Source organism: Sminthopsis crassicaudata, chromosome 5 (assembly GCF_048593235.1).
Source record: "Sminthopsis crassicaudata isolate SCR6 chromosome 5, ASM4859323v1, whole genome shotgun sequence".
NCBI lineage: Eukaryota > Metazoa > Chordata > Mammalia > Dasyuromorphia > Dasyuridae > Sminthopsis > Sminthopsis crassicaudata.
Window position 1 is genome coordinate 30,649,076 of NC_133621.1, and position 18,087 is coordinate 30,667,162.

General features: G+C 38.5%; 1 protein-coding gene across 1 annotated transcript in view; it reads right to left on the reverse strand.

Moving 5' to 3' along the window:
• The window catches only part of KAT2B (lysine acetyltransferase 2B), a 105,648-nt gene that overhangs the window by 41,819 nt on the left and 45,742 nt on the right, over positions 1-18,087 (reverse strand). The window contains exons 6-7 of the mRNA XM_074269524.1: positions 12,974-13,063; positions 7,197-7,378 (exon numbers count right to left, since the gene is read on the reverse strand). Of these exons, the coding sequence (XP_074125625.1) occupies positions 7,197-7,378; positions 12,974-13,063 (272 nt within the window). The remainder of the gene's footprint in view (positions 1-7,196; positions 7,379-12,973; positions 13,064-18,087) is intronic.

The following is an 18,087-nucleotide window of genomic DNA, read 5'->3' on the forward strand; positions in this document are numbered from 1 at the left end:
AAATAAAATAAAATAAAATAAAAATAAAAAAATAAAAATCACCAAAAAACATGGTTGAGTTTTCTGGAAATTGAAAGCTTAACACAAAATTCAGTCTTAAGAAGAAGCTCCATCTCTAAAGGAGACTCTACATGTCTGTCTCTGACCTGAAGATTGATATCCTTCTTGCCAAAGATGACAGTTCATCAACATTACCATTAAAAAATCATAAAGAGATTTGGTAGGTCATGCAGTTATGCCTGGAAGGGAAAAGGGATGAAGGACGGCCCTGGATGGTTAATGGCCAATTTCTAAATGTCTCATATTCCACATATTTCACAGGAGAATTCTTTAATAGACACTAAGTTGATTGTGTTTTTACTTCTCAAATAAATCTGATTTTATAAATCTGCAATATTTCTTGTCGATAAGAGTGAGGGACCGGAGTCACTGACTTCTTGTAACTGATGCAAATGGTCAGTGTTTAAAGGAAAGGAAGAAAAGGAAGATGGGAAGGGGGGAGGGGGGCGGTTTATACATGATTTCAGTTACAGAGATGAACAACTAGAAAGCTGCTTTACAGACTAGCTGTTACCTAGGAGGAAGCACTTTTGTTCAGATTCTATTAAAAGAAAGTAAAATCATATCTCATCTCATTTCAAGCCTGGAATATAGATCACATTTCAATGTCATTCTTTTGTATTTGCTCACTTATCTATGAAAGAATTTCAAGCGCCACAGTCTGTGCTTCTCTGGGCTGTCCTGGCTCAGCAGTTCCATTTTTAAATCATCTTCTTATATTTTGACTGAACACAAAATGTTACATCTTGAACGCACCTTAAAGATTCTTAAAGCAGAAAGTGTTCGCTGAGATCGTCTCCACCCTCTTGTTTTACAGATGAGGAAATGGGGATAGAATTAAGACTTCCATTTAATAGTAATCATGTTATATGAATGAGGTGCAGAGGAAGGACAGACATAGAGGCATTAGAGAGGGGAGGAGGGCTTGTAGTTCCGAAAACCTTCTCACATGGGGAAAGGCTATAGCACCCTCCAAAATCTATAAGGAAATAGGGGTGAGGGAAGCAAAAGGTGAGAGAAGAAAACAAGGGAAGGGTCCATGGGTGGGAGGAGGTTAATTAATAGCAAGGCAAGTAAAGGAGCAGAATTAAAGCAAAGAGTCAACAGAGATAGGGAAAGATATGTGTGTGTTGGAGGGAACAGGGTATGTGTATCTATGTGTATGTATATATTTACATATGAATATATAAATATATCCTTTTTTAAATATAGCCTGATTAGGGATCGGGGAATTGAAAGGAGGAGAAAATAATAAAACAAAAAAATTACACAACAGAGAATAAAAAAACAATTTACAAAGAAGTAAAGATGGATATTCATGAATATCATTTCTTCTATATATATTTTCTTGAGCTGATAATTTGATGTTTTATATTTTGAATTCTCCCTGCTGATGTTCTGTTGGGCAGATGAAATTTTTTTTTGTATTCTTTCTGTTTTTCTTATTTTTTTTTTAAATAAAATAATTAAAAAAAAAAAAAAAAAAAAAGACTTCCATTTAAGAGGTGCTTAGATGATTTGTCCAAGGTTAGTAGCTACTTTAGGGCCACAGTGTCCAAAGGGCCCTCGTGATCGTCCACGGACTGTCCTGAATTTCTTATTGGGAATTGCTTATCCAAAAGAGAGCAAAACTCAGAAACTGAGGCTTTCTCAGTCCAAGACACCTGGCTTGTTCCCTGATCCTTAGAATTCCTAGTTTATCATGTGGTATTTCCTCAAACAAATTCTGACACCAATAGATGCTCCCCCAAAATAAATGGAGTGATCGAAAGAAAATGATGTCAAAGTACAAGAAATGCATAGGCCAAATCCAATTTTTTAAAAGACAGAGAAAATAGATGCAAGAGAACACAAGATCATAGAGTTGAGTGGGGCTTTAGGTCTTCCAATTCAATGCCCTCCTTTGTAGATGAGGACACTGAGGCAGAGAAAGGTGAAATGACTTGCCCTTTGTCACATGTGCTCAAGCCAAGATGGGAACAACTCTTCCCTGCTCCAAGTATAGGTAAGCCTCACTACGTCACCTAGCTGCTTAGGTTAATCCTTCACAAGTAATTTCTGAATTTACAGATTTTTGACTTCTCATCTTTTTCCTGCCTTTGGAAGTTTTCTTCCTATATCCAAATATTACATTTACAGAGGTTTCCTGACACAGCCCCATTTCCCTCTTTGCCCTTGCTCATTGCTAATGCTACTGAATCATTTGAAAATCACTTATTTTCTTTGTGGTTTCTACTACTGCATCATTTCTATGCTGAACATGTTCCAGATAAGAAATTGCAGAATTGTTGGGCTCTTGTGATTTCATCTCTTTAAGGTTTTCCCCCAAGGAGATTTTCTCCTCTTACAGAAAAGCCCACCCATTCCTATTGCATTTCCTATGCAATTCTTGCCCTTCTTCTCCCTTACATTTGCCACAGGGGATTGACCCAATACACTGGGGTTTCTTACAACATGACAAGGATGCCAATGGGTCATACTGGCTGGCTGGCCACCACTTCCTAGCCTGCTCTCCCCATATAACACGATCTTATCATTTTTTTAATCAAACATTTAATGTGTTCCTTTACCCTGCTTCTGTCATTTCTTGAGTACAACACATTGTACCTATTCTTGTCCACTGTAGGCCTCAAACACTCCACTGCCTTCTGGGTGATCCTCAACTTCAACTCTTGGACGTTTTAATCATGACAAAGAAACTACACATCACTGAGAAAAATGAATAATAACTAACACCATGAGATCGAGAGCCAAGAAAACTCTGATCAACACAAAGACCAACTGTAATTCCAGAGGACCAGGGATAAATCACACTATCCATCTCCTGACAAAAAAGCAATGGGTAGCGTACGATCTACTTTTTGGATATCCCTAATGTAGGGATTTGTTTTGCTCAACAGTTTATATTAGTTACAAGGGTTTTCTTCTTTTCTATGTTTGTATGAGTGAGTGAGTGAGTAAGATAGAGAGACACAGATTTTTATTCACTGGAAAAAAATTAAATATTTAAATTATATTTTCTTAAGTGAACTTTTGTTTTAGGGATAGACATTTCGCTTAAATATCATGATAAAAATCTAGGTATGTAATTCAAGAAGGTACTCAAGACTGAGGACATGTGTCTATCTCTGTGACATGTATCAAGAGGTCACTGTTACTGATAAATGTATCAGCCCCAGAAAAACTAACTCAATTGCCAGGTCTCATAGTTTCCACACTAATCTTCCCTTTCATTGTCTTTCTTCTTTGACACTTTGACACTGAGTGTTCTCTTACCTATATCCTCTTAGCAAAATCTTAGCAAGCGTCACCAGTGTGACAAGACAACCAAAAGGACTGAGGCTGACCAGGATTAAGGATCTAGAAGGCCTGACTTGCTCTCTCCTGCTCACATCATGTCCTCCTTGAGTGCTGGCTCTTTTCAGCTTGGCAAGGAAAGCTATGAACACACTGGAGAGCACCAACAGGAAGGCAACAGCAATGGTCAAGGCCTCAAGCAGTAGTCTAGAGAAGAAAAGCCTTTCAATTTGGTAGAAAGAATCCTGGCTCTAGGATCAAAAGATCAAGTCTGGCAATCACCACTTCTAGAATCTTGAACAAATCCCTGACCTCAGCTCTCTCATCTGTGAAATGGGGGAGTTGGTTTATAACCCTGAATCTATAAAGCATACTTCTGGAGCAAGTGGTAAATATGAACTTAGGAGACATACATGAAGGAGTATTCAGCAGTAGGATTTGTGCATGGCCCTTGAGGAAGGAATTATTTTTTAACCTGGGGCCCAGCATTTGGATGACTATGTTTCAATATAATTAATTTCCTTGTAATGCTACGTTTTATTATATACATTTAAACACATTATTCTCAGAAGGGATCGGTAGTATAGGTGATCCATACAGATCAGACTGTCTGTATGGCCTATGACACACACAAAAAAAGGATAAGAATTTCACCTGTAGAAAAAAAAAAGAATTAGAAAAAAAGATAAAGAAAAGTGAAAATTTAAAAGAGCTAAAAGAAATGGATAGAAACGGCCAGGAGGCAAATTATAGCTCATATAAAGATAATAACAGTAAGCTAATAATCATAGAATCCCAAAGTGGACTGGACTGCTTTAGAAGGTAAGAGGTGTATCCCCTCTCACTGCAGGTCTTTATACAAAGGCTGGAAGAACACTTATGTGATCTATCACAGAGGTAGGCCAGGTTGTAGGATGGGTGAAGCTAGCTAGCCATTGAGGTCCCCTCAAACTCTAAGATCCTTTCCTTATTATATCCTTATTATATTATATTATGTCCTTAATATTAATCTTTAATATTCCTTATTATATCCAATTGATTTAAGAATGTGTCTGGCTAGCTCCACTTGAATTTCAATCAGCAGGTTTCCTTTACTTGCAATCTTCTCTCAAGGGTCTGGTTTATAGGAGGGAGCTAGAGGTAGCTAGAAAATTCTGATCTACTGCCACAAGATTTTCGGTACCCAGCATTAATTTAGCTGAGCCTTATAAAAGATATGAAAGGGCAAGTTTTGCCACAGGGAATGAAAAATAGACCTACTATGTTTCAAATGTATGTGGCTGCTGCTCTTTATTGACTCTTACACAGTCTGTGTCTGTCATAATCTGCCCCACTTTCTTCCAGTAGTCTGATAGTCTGCCAGTCTCAAACCAGTCTCCCCCTGAGTCTTACTTTGTCCCCAGTTTAAATACCCTATTATAATTACATCATTACAATATACTGAGCATGTGTGAACTAGAAAACCATTACATCACTATCCTAATTAGGAAGTATATATGTGAACTAGAAAACCATCATCTCATCAATTCCACTGCATTAACACCTTGTTACAAGTGTATTTTTTCAGAGCCCTCTACATTAGATAATTTCAAAACATGATTTTCTTAGCTTTCATTTTAACCTTCTGGCTCAAATCCTTTCTAGCAGTTAACTTCCACAAGTTAAACAGAGAAATGGGATTTCTTTTGGTTACTATTTAATACTATTTAAGTCACTCACTGAATTTTTTGCAAATGTCCTAAGCTTCAGGGCCTTCTTATCTAAATCTCCTTTTTCTTGCTGAAGCAAGATGCAAGAGATGCTAATACACACTCAAAGCTTTGCTGGCAAGTTCCTGAACTGCTGAAAACAATATCTGGATCTGGATGATTTTTTTTTAATCACCATATTTATTACTACCCATAATAGCAATGCTATTTTTAAAAGCATTCTTCGTTAATGTCTACAGAGAAACTCAGACACAAATGATGAAAAAAAAGAATTTGATTTTGTTTAGGAATTTATCCTTGAAATAAGTATGAGCTTTCGAGTTTAATGGGCTCTGCTACTCATATTTCATACATTTGTTAAAAACTAGTGAGATTTCAGATAAGAAACTACCAGTATCTCATTTTAGTTTGCTTATTGCAAACTACAGCATTTTTCCTTTATCATTTGTTATGGAAAAACATTGTCGAACAGGTATGTTAAATAAATGATAGGCACCAAACTAATGCTCCAGCATGGTAGTATGAAAAGGGTCCTGGATTCTGAGAAGGCCCGAGTCCCAGGTTGGCCATTTACCAGTAAAGTCACCTGGAACATGTCCTCTGCTCTCTTTATACCTTTGAACCTTTGGGTTCCATGTTTCCAACAAGGAAAACAGAATTTGGCTGACGGGCTTTAAGAATCAAGCAAAATAATGTCTACAAAGCACCCTAAAATGGAATCTATTGTTACTGTTTCTTCTCTGGATATTGTAATAATGATGATAATAATAATAATAAGCACAAAAGGATTTCTTGCAACTCCAATGTGAGATCTTTAGAGTTTGGCCAATTGCTCCTGAGGTCAAATGTCAAAAAGAAAAGTATTCATCCACCAATTATGGTTCTTCCACTTCAGGCCTCTTCCAAAGCCTCAACATAGCGAGGTGTGAGCCTCCCTTTTCAGAGGCAATGCCTGTGGAGGTCCTACAGCAAACTGGAAGAACTTTAAGTATAAGCACCATGATGGCCCACGTTTCCCACTTAAGCTCAGCAAAGTATAAATATCTTGTCATGAGGTTGGCCAGAAGAGGTGTGTGTGTGTGTGTGTGTGTGTGTGTGTGTGTGTGTGTGTGTGTGTGTGTGTGTTGTGGGATTGCTGTTGCTGTTTTAACCACAATCTTCAAAGGCAGCTAAATAGCATCACGGGCAGAGGGCTAAACTTGAAGTCAAGAAGTGAGTCCAGATCCTGTCTCAGAAACTTATTAGTTTTACTTCTCTACTATGCAGTTTTTCTTTCTATAAAATGGGAATAATAGTACCTCATCTCACAGGGCCACTCTAAAGAGCAGATGAGGTATTAGATGTAAAGCACTTTTGGTAAACTTTAGAGCACAACGTAAAAAAATGTAAGATATTACCAAAGTTGATGAATGATGTATGAGAGAAGCTATAATCTCTTGTGAGGAGAATTCTCACAATAACAAAATTACAAGTCTTTGAAATATCAAAGTTCAGTTCAAAATAACTGCAAAGTCAATGAGGACCCTAAAATGCCTTAAATGTATAAGTTATATCCACAAATAGGAGATACTACAGCATAGTGGAGAGGAAGATGGCCTTAAAATCAGACAGATCTGGGTTCAAGCATCCTCTCAGACACATACTGGGCTGTGTGACCCTGGGAAAGTCCTTCTCTCAAAGGCCTAGGACACTCTCTAAGGGCCTAACATGAGTTCAGTCCCCCTCCCTGTGCCAAATATAAAGCTAAATAGAGAGTTGCATTTTCCAGAACAAAAGAGATCTGTGAAAGACATGATCTACTCTGAACCATCCAGAACATAAAACACACACACACACACACACACACACACACACATTTTATTTTACATTCAGAATCCAAGGATCCAGGACTTCAGCCACCAGGTTATGACCGCCACCCACACAGGTCACAAGCTATTGGGAAAGGGTGACCGAAAGCTGCCCAAGCTGAATAAAGCTCTCCTCATTCAGCCTCAGATGACGGCCATACAGTCTATCAAAGGGTTTGACCTTTACCCTCAGCTTGCCCACTTTTCTAAGACCTTCACCAGCATGAGCTTGGAGAACCCCCAGTCACTTCCATGCCCGGATGAGAGCACATGATGCAATTACCTGGTGTAGTTCACCTTGTATCCTGCGACATCATCGTTGGGAGATCGTAATCTTCGCTGAGATGGCGTCTCCAGGTGCCAATAGTTGATGCGATTTAGAAACATCTTGGCCAGTTCTACTATTGTCTGTCTCTCTTTGGAGGGTAGGTGGCTAAACTTGTAATGTACAAAATTATTCACACCCTTAAAAGAAGGAGGAAAGACACTGGTAAAGGCCATTGCATAAGCATTTATTATCCCTGTGTGAGGTACTTCACTAGGTGCTCGGAATGCCAAGACAAAATTAAACAGTTCCTACCCTCAAGAGACTTTGATTCTACCAAGGGCCACAATGTGTACACAATGATGCAAAACACAAGAGAACATTGGTCACTGAAACGGGGGAAAGAGAAGGATATGTGCTACAGGAAGGCTGCAGAATAGTTTCAAATAATGTAAGTAGAAAAAACAAGACTTGGCAAATGACTGACTCGAGGAATTGAGGGAGAAGGAAGAGTCAAAGGTGACTCAGACTGAGAACTCAAGTGTTTGGACAGATAGGGGTGTTCCCACGTTTAACTTTGAATAATAAAACGTTCGGTAAGGATTATTAGGCAGAAGACTTAAAAACATTCTGAAAACAAGTTGTCATATCCCATTCACTTCTGGAAAGAATGAGATGCAGAAGGGGAAGCTAATCCAAGATGGTAATGTGTGCAATATGGAAGAAGACAGGAAGAAGATGGGACTTATAATTCTGGGCCCCAGTCTTGCCCAAAGAAATGAAATGGTGCTGAGAAAACAAAACCACAAGCTCGAAGTGTCAAAACATTGCCCTTTGAAATGTTTCCGCTTTAAAATTAATGAGTGACAAGGCGATTTTTCCCATACTGTCATCAGAGCAGTACTTGAATAACAACACCCTAAAGGATCACAGCATTTGCTTTATTTCTGTCACTAAAAAATGTAATCACAAAACTGCTAAAAAGGATGTCTAATGAAATAAATCATTACAACGTCAATCTCTTAGCTTGCACATTTTATATAAGGGTTCTGAATTTCTAAATGCTCCAAGTTCCCTACTCCCAAGCACTCACTCTAGGCAAAGTGAGCTTTTTGAGCTGGAGGAGAGGGATCCAAAAAGGAAATCAGAGACAGGCCCTTTCCCTCTAAAAGAGCCGCCATTGTATGAGAAGAGGCAATGTGCTGCTGCAATAGGAATAGGAAAGGGAAAGGAACTGAGGCAGCTTTTTGAAGCTCTCCAGACATGGCAGCCCATTTCATTTTTAGGTATATCTAAGTATTAGGAAATTGTTTTGGGTTTTTTTTTTTTTGGTTTTGTTTTTTTTTTCCATCTAAGAAGTCTCAGTTCTCTTCTTGGATCTGAAGTCAGAGAGATCAGGAAAATGGAAGAGAAACCTGTGTGACTTGATCAAATCATTTAACATCTCTGGGCCTCGATTTTTTAATTTGTAAAGTGAGATGAGATTGCCTCTCAGGCACCCATCAGCTTTAAATCTATCTTACAAATGGGCTGCAATATGTAAACAGGCAAATACAGAATAATTTGAAGAGTAAGGAGAGTCCTGCTCACCAAAAACTAGCTCTTTTCCAGTTAAACTTTTTAATCTTCAAAATAAACTATAACTAGACTTATACTTACATTAAAACATAGACAAAGTTTCTTATCCAAATAAACCACGAAGAAAATTGATGCTCCTACTTAATATTTTAAGGAAAACTCCACTTATTCCCATGTTCTCTGGTGTTTCAAATAGGAATGGGTGTTGGATTTTACCAAATGCTTTTTCTGCATCTATATATAATGTTTGTTAGTTTGTTTATTGATATGGTCAATTATGTTGATAGTTTTCCTGGTATTGAACTAGCCCTGCATTCTTGGTATAAATCTCACTTGATCACAGTATATTATCTTGAAATAAATTGCTGTAATCTCTTTGCTAATATTTACTTAAGAGTTTTGCCTCAATATTTATTGGGAAAATTAGTCTATAATTTTCTTTCTGTTTTGGCCCTTCCTGGTTTAGGTATCAGTACCATATCTGTATCATAAAAGGAATTTGGTAAGACTCCTTCTTTGCCTATTCTTCCAAATAGTTTATACACATTATAATTAATTGTCCTTTAAATGTTTGATAGAATTCACTTATAAATCCAAGGCTTGGAGATTTTTTTCCTTAGGGACTTCATTAATGGCTTGCTTAATTTCTTTTTTCTAAAATGGGATTATTTAAGTATCTTATTTCCACATCTGTTAATCTGAGCAATCTACCTTTTTGTAAGTATTCATCATTTTACTTAGATTATCAGATTTATTGGCATACAATTGGAAAGAAAACTGACACTGAAGGAGGCAGTGTGCTAGTACAAAGGATACTCAATTGAGACTCCGAGGACCTGAGTTGGAAGCCCATTTTGGTCTTTCATGTCCTTGCCCCGTTGCCCCTCTAAGCTTCAGTCTCCTCACAAGTAAAAAAGGGACTTGGACCAGATATCCTCAAAGATGTCTATAATGGTCAGATTGCCAAAGTGCTGAGAGGGATTTATCTGCTATTCACGTGACAGATATAGTTCTTTCTATTTTCTTGGTTTTAACACGTGAAAGTGTTGCGAACCTGAAATGACCAAGTCTTAGAAAAAGTCTTTAGAAAAAACCACCTTTGACAAAATATAGCACTCATTTATGTTAAAGATAGTTCAAAACATAATCATAGAGGTGCCTTTTTTTAATACCTTAAAAATTTTTCAAAATAAAAGCAACATCAGAATGCACTGGGAAATCTTCCCCAATAAATAAGGGTCTAAAGCAAGAATGCCTTCTCTCCCTACTATTGTTTAGTTCTAGAAACACTAGAAATACCAATAAGAATGTGTATTTTCACTGGCTTTCTCCCCTATCTAGAACTCTTTCCTTCTGTCTCCTTATTTTCCTTACTTTCTCCAAATCTCTACTAAAATTAAAGCCTTTCCCAGGTCTTCTTGATGTCAGTGGCTTCCCAAAACAGAGAAATAAGAAGACACCTCCCCTGCTTTATCTGAAGAAGCAGGGGGATCATGGGAACAGTACATTTAACACTAGTCATTTTCACATAATTATGTTGTTTAGTTTTGTTGAAATTCTCTTCCTTTTTTTTTTTCTCCTTCTTTAAGAAGGCATGGGTGAGATGATAGCCACAGTGCCAATCACTATTTAAAACAAAACTACCAATAGAAAATAATTTTGAAAAGCATGAAAAAGTTCCAGGTAAAAGGATTCTAAAGACCCTTAAATGCCACATCTACTCTAATTAGTCTTGCCCCGGAGACCAGCTAAGATGAATGGGAAGATCCCATTTCTCCCATCCTGCTCATTTATCTGAGCAGTAATGAGCTAGAACGTATGTCACACTGCAAGAGTGCCTATGGCACTTAAGCGAACATTCTACAAGCTGCAACAGGTTCCCAAAGCCACTGCCTGCTTCCCATGAGCCAAAGCGGGATGTCATTTTCAAGGTTCTCAATCTCCAGCTCGGCTTGACTAGTCTTCTTACTCAAAGTATTGGATCCCACTGCTTCAAAGGGCTTTCTTAGTGAGGGCCAAAGTAAAGGATGAAGCCTGAATGGTCAAACAACAGCATCAAGAAAAGGCAAATTTAATCCCTTCCTTACTGTTTACATATTCCAGTTTATTTCTCCCTGCTCAGATGTGCATGTTAATTTTAAAAGTCAGCGGCCCAAAAAAACAAAAGCCAGGTTCTTTCCCAAGGTAAACATTCCCCTTGGCTCACAAAGAGCCAAGGGGGCAGGATTTTGTGAGAATGGCTTCCAATGTCTAAGATGACCTAAAAAACCTAATAAGACCATGGCAGAATATGGAAGTGACCACAGTGAGGTCATGATAGAGAAGAGGGTGGAAGAGGGAAGGGTCACCCAGAAAGAGAGAAAAAAAGTGTTTTTCAGCACAAGAGAATATTTATTACTTTCTTCCACTTGAAATTCTTTGCAAGGGGTCAATCGACAAGCATTTATTAAGCTCCTACCATCTGCTGGGCACTGTGGCAAGCAGCACAGATAGAAAGAAAGATTTGTAAAGCCCCCAATCTCGAGGAGCTCACCTCTGATGGGGGAGACAACAACATACAAACAATTACTGTTTAGCATGACTTGGGGGTGGTCTCAGAGGGAAGACACCAACATCAACAAGCACCGAGAAAGGTTTCAATTTTACTGGAGATTTGAAGAAGGAAAATCAGAAGGCAGAAATAAGGAAGGAGAGAGTTCTAAGGAGGGGAAAAAGCCTGTGAAAATGTGCAATGTTATTGTTATTGCTAGCATTTCCAGAACTCTATCATTAAACAATAATAGTAAGGGGAGTGGATATTCTTACTCTACACTCCTTGTTTACTGAAAATTCTAGTGCATTCTGTGGCACTGCTTTTCCTTTTAAATATTTTTAATGGTATTTAAAAAAAGGTCCCTCTATACCTGTGTATTGGATGGTCTTTAGCATAAATGACACTGTACTTTGGCAAAGACTTTTTTTCTAAATCTATTTAAAAAATTGCATAGTTTTGGATTTTTTTTAAAAATAAGATTAATTATGGTGATTGTTTTTCTAACGCTGAACCATCTTTGCATTCGTGATATAAATCCTTTTAAAACAGACTTCATAATGGTCAGCTAAGTGGTACAGTGGATAGGATAGTGTGGTGGCGTGGAATCAATAAATCTTCCTGAATTTAAATACAGCCTCAGAGTCTTACTAGCTATGTGGCCCTAGGCAAGTCACTTAACCATGTTTTCCTCAGTTTTCTTATCTATAAAATAAGCTGAAGAAGGAAATGGCAAACCACTTCAGTATCTCTGCCAATAAAGCCCTAAATGGAGTCACAAAGAGTCAGACAGGACTGAAACAGGTGAACAACTGTGAATGACTTCTTGGATAAATCACTGTAGTCTGTTATGGTTTAGCTAAAATTTCTGAATCAATATTCACAAATGATATTGGTCTATAGTTTTCCTATGCCCTATTCTTTCCTGCTTTGGGAGTTAGGATCATATGCCTCATAAAAAGAATCTGATAGGGTGGCTCTCCGGGAAGAGTAAGGGGAAGGATAGTGGGGAAAATAAGGCAATGGCAAAAACAAAAGACATCAATAAAAATCTCTTTTTAAAAAAATACACTGAGTCAGGAGATAATGTCAGGGCTGAGGAATGGTATTACTATATGAGACAGACATGGCAGTCAGATATAAGAAAGGTGGGGAGTGGATTAGTTTTGTTTTATATCATTTTATAACTTCTTTGTATTTCTTTATCTATATCCAAATTGGCAAGTACTAAACTTGGGAGTCAATATCCTCCCTTTGGCACTCAATAACTATATGCCCCCACCTAGAAGCCTCGGTTTCCTTGAAATGCCTTGGAATGAAGATGAAACTATCTGCCTAAAATGGTTGTTGTTTTACATAGCTATGCATATTTTTACTAAGGTTTTATAGTGGGAAGTAGAGGTAGAGGAAGAGAAACTTACACATTATTAAAAATAAAATTTAACTAAAAATAGTTCATCTGGCAATACAAATGTCAGCCAATACATTCTTATCCCTCTTTTGCAAGAGTAGAAATATTTCCCCTTTTCTTGTCTTTGTATTTTTAAAGGGTGGAAATATTTTATATTTTTTTGTCTTTGTGATCTATGTCTAATATAGCACTTTAAAAACAATAGGTGCTTAATAAATGTTTATTGAAGGCAAATGAATTTTTTGAATTGAGCTCAGTGTAAGCATGCATTTTTACCTGTTCAATACTAGGTTTCTCAAACGGGGGGCTCTCCAAGGATCCTTCGACTACTGGTTTCCCCATCTGTAAAATGCATTTTCTCAAAAGCTGCCAAGGAACCAAAGAACAAAATGTTAAATAAAATCACAATATACACATGAAAAAGGCTAAAAATATTTGAGAGAAAGGCATTATCTTTATTCTTGACCTAAATTACATATAAACTGCTGACAACCAAGTAACATCCTCCAAAAGACTACGGACTGTCAGATGTCTTCAGTGAATAGGTCAGACCACCAGGGAGAGGAGTGACTGAAGGGAACTCTCTTGCTCTACTTTTCTATCTTTCCAACTGTCTTTGTGGCAATCCCACAATCCTTTCCCCCTCTCCCCAAACATTTCTTTGTTGAGAGAATACTAGAGGTGATGAGTGGACAAAGAAAAGAATGATGACAGCTCTCTGACCTAATTCACTAGCTCTTACATTTTTATGGGTATTTGATCAAGATTTCTTTGAAAATTTATCAGTATAAAATATTATCTGGAGGTCTTCATGTTAGAACTTTGCAGAATTTAAGTGATAGTAACTTTCAGGACCTGCCTTTTCACTGACTTCAAAACTTTCTCTCTGTCTCTGTGTCTGTCTTTCTGTATGTCTGTCTGTGTCTCATCACTCTTTCTCTCTCTCTCACTCATACACACACACACACACACACACACACACACACACACACACACTCTTAGAGTTTCAGCATCCTAAGTTTTACTTCCCACAAAAGCAGAATCAGATGGGAGCCTCAAGTGCCATTTAATCCAACTCAGAACTGAACAGAGGAACTTTCTGCAGCATGTTGGAGCTGAGGTCTCTCCTCTCTTGTTGCCCAAAGTCCTCAAAGAGTAGAGCACCCACTATTTCCTAAGAAAGGTTATTCCACTGAGGCAGCTACGTGGTGCAATGGATAGAATGCTAGGCCTAGAATTAGGAAAACTCATCTTCCTGAGTTCAAATCCTGCCTCAGATGCTTCCCAGCTGTGTGACCCATGTCCCTTAAACATGTTTGCCTCTAATTCCTCATCCATAAAATGAGGGGGAGAGAGAAATAGCAAACTACTGAAGTATCTTTACAAGGAAACCTCAAAGGAGGTCATAAAGAGTTAGGCACAGCTGAACCAACTCAACAACCACCACCAGTTTCTCCCGATAGTCTTCAGCTTTCACCCTTTACTCTTTATTCTGGTCTCTGGGACCCACCAGGCCAAATCTAATTTCTGTGACACAGGAGGGAATTCAGATTTATAAAATCGATCAATTTACCCAAGGATTATCAGGACTATTTAAAAAGTCAGCTCTCCTACATGTTCAAAGCACTGGGATTAATTTCCCACCACTGGCATTGAATACTTGGGAGTAAGCTGACAGCCAAGTGACAAGAGATCCAGAGCACCCATGCTGAAAAACTGTACTCCTGTCCCTGTTTAAACTCAATTTGTAGCTACTCAGGTCGGTAGACAGCTATGGGTTTATTTTAGTCACACACACTGTCTCTCCACTCCACTGCCTTTGTGTTTCATGCTTAGAAACAATCCTGAATCATCCAGATGTATACAGAAGGGCACTAAGGCACAAAGCTATCGGGCACTGGACACCCACATGTACCCAGAATATGAAGGGCACTAGGGCACAGAGCTATCAATGCATTGGCCATCCAGATGTACCCAGAATACAAGGGCACTAGGGCACAGAGCTATCAAGGCATTGGCCATCCAGATGTACCCAGAATACAAGGGCACTAGGGCACAGAGCTATTAGGGCACTGAACACCCAGATGTATCCAGAATATGAAGGGCACTAGGGCACAGAGCTATCAAGGCATTCCTTATCTCTTAACAAGCCTATGAGGTGGGGATTCCATTTTACAGATGAAAAAACTGAGGATAAAAGAGATTAAGTAATTTATACATTGCTTGTTAAAAGTCCATGGTAGTAATAAAAGCTGATCATAGCAAAACCTCTCAGGATTGAGGAGGAGAGGGGAGAAGAAGAAAAAGAAGGAATTGTTCTGGTCACTTAATCCATTACTGTTGGCCAAATGGGCCATTTGAGGAGTTGGAATTTCAAGTTTGAAGCCAGTGTGTTATACTTGGAAGAAAGCTGCTATTTGGAGATCAGAAAGTTTGAATTCTAGCACAGATCAGTTACTTCCCCTCTCAGGAATAAAGGAGGTTTCACTCTTTCTGTTGTTGTTTTCTGGCATTTTATTTTTTCTCAGTTTTTTTTTTTCCCTTTTTGATCTGATTTTTCTTGTGCAGCAAGATCTATGTATACATACATTGTATTTAACATATATTGTAACATATTTAACATGTTTCGGATTACCTGCCATCTAGGGGAGGGAGTGAAGGGGAAGAAGAGAAAAATGTGGAACAGAAAGTTTTACAAGGGTCAGTGTTGAAAAAATACCTATGCATGTTTTGTAAATAAAAAGTTTTAATTAAAAAGAGAGAGAGAGAGAGAGAGAGAGAGAGAGTGTTGTAAAAGAGGACCAGTCCCTCATTTACAGACCATAGATTGGGAATACAAAATCTTCATTTTTACAGAAGAAGAAACTGAGTCACAGGGAATCAAACTCATGTATGTTGGCATGAGAGGTGATAACCAGACAAAGGATTTGAGTCTTGCTTCCAGAGTCACTGCTTTTTCACTGTCTCAGTTTCCCCCAGACGACTTTACATTAGCCTTCAAGCTGGACAGCTTTGCCCTCTAGCATCCCATAATCTAAAGTGGATTTCAAAGGACCACCCCCATTCACTTCCAAAAATTCACTATTTTGACCAATGAATAGAAGATTTTTCTTTTTAAACACAGGTCTGAAAGAAATTTTGAATGCTGCCTTACCTTACAAAGGCTATTTTGGTAAATTAGAAGAATATACAGAACTAGCTAGATAATAGTACAAATATGTTTACACATATTGGATTTAACACATATTTTAACATGTATAACATATGTTGGATTGCTTGCCATCTAGGGCAGGGGGCGAGGGGAAGGAAGAGAAAATCTAAAACACAAGGCTAGGCAAGAGTTAATGTTGAACAATTATCCGTGCCTAAGTTTTGAAAATAAAAAGCTTTAATAACAACAAACAAACAAACAAAAAAAGAATATACAGGACTGGGATCAAGTGAAGTATCAGATGCCTTTTGAATTATTTGCCTGGAGTAAGATATTTGAGGCAATCAAGTTCCATATTTTGGCCTTTTTTCATTATTATTATTATTATTATTATTATTAACTCAATCCATGAGTTAGACATTGCCTTGTTAGCAAAAGAAAGGATTTCAATCAATCAGCAAGTATATCTTAGTCACCTCGGTGCCAATCAGGGCTTTTTTTCAACTCGCCACCAATGTTTTCTGGCTCAGTGGACTGCTTATAAACAGAGTCAAATCAGGAGGCTGACAGGATGGAAACCTTGACGCCACCTTTACTTGTAGCGGGCCAGTGGGCTCCTGCCAAGGATCTGCTCCAACACAAATAATAGTCACATTCTTGCAGGCCCTGTTTTTCTTTTCCTGACGTCTCCTCCCGAAACCTGAAGAGTAGAGGCTCGAGCACAGCTGGGCCCGGATGACTCAGGCTACAGGGCCTCGTCAGAGTCCCAGAACCCCAGAGCAGCCGTATTGAAGGGAACATGCCCTCCAGGGCTTGGTATGAGAGAAAGAATCTTGGCTCTGGGGTCAAAGGGGAGGGTTCACAACCTGCCTCTCATATGGGGCTCTGGGAAATAATAATGACAACAACAGTAATATCGATGATGAAGGTTAGAGGGCTTTCACCTTGGCAGTGCTGGCAGTTCAACTAGAAGTTCAGGTGCAATTATTAGCCCCATTTTACAGATGAGAAGACAGAAGCTAGGAGAGATAAAGTGACTTCTACACTACGAGTAAGTGTCTGAAGCTTGGTTTGGACTCTAGAATACCTGGCTCTGAATTTAGTCCTCTATCCACTAAACCAGAGGGGTAGCCCAGACCACATTAAAATGTAGTTGGAAAAAGTTTGCCAAAAATATGATACAACATAGATAATGCTCATTTGTGGCTTTCAAAATAAATATGCGGCCTGGCAGGGAGCCAGTTTCTCTTTGAGTTTAACGGCACTGTACAATCAATCTCCCTCTTAACCAGCTCCCCATTTATAACCCCACCCCCACTCCCGGACATCAGCTCCCTATTCTATAAAACGGAGGGGCTGGACTAAATGGCTCTGGGGCCTGCAAGTTCTAGATCTATGAGTAAGTGCTGATGAAGCCACTGACTTCTATCACAGCTGGTTGCTTTTTTAAAGAACTAGACTATTTTTTAAAAGGCAATCGGGATTAAGTGACCAGGGTCACACAGCTAGGAAGTATCAAGTGTTTGAAACCATATTTCAACTTAGGTTCTCTCTTGACTCCAGGCCAGGCCAGGGCACTATCCACTGTGCCATCCAGCTGCCCCAAGTTTCTTTCCCTTATCATCCAACCTCAGCATTCCATTTGGTAGCTGCCACTATCTACTCCTAGTCCTGCCCTTTAGGACCAAACAAAACCAATTTAGAAAGTCTTCTACAAGATCTAATCCAGTTCCAATTGATCCATGATGGACAGAATCAGCTACACCCAGAGAAGGAACACTGGGAAATGAGTGTAAACTGTGAGCATTTTTTTTGTTTTTCTTCCCAGGTTATTTTTACTTTCCAATCCAATTCTTTCTTTGCAACAACAACAACAAAATTTGGTTCTACACATATATATTGTACCTATGATATACTATAAGATATTTAATATGTATGGGAATGCCTGCCATCTAGGGGAGGGGGTGGAGAGAAGGAGGGAAAAACTCGGAAGAGAAGGGAGTGCAAGGGATAATGTTGTAAAAAATTATCTATGCACATGTACTGTCAAAAATGTTATAATTATAAAATTAATAAATAAAAGGGAAAAAATCCTCAAAAAAAAAAAAAAAAGAAAAGAAAAGAAAAAAGAAAGTCTTCTACAAGACAACCTGAAGACAGCAGGCATAGCATACCCACCCACTCATTCTTCCATGAGCCAGGCAAACTCAGTTCCTTTAACTGATCATTGAGGAGCTAG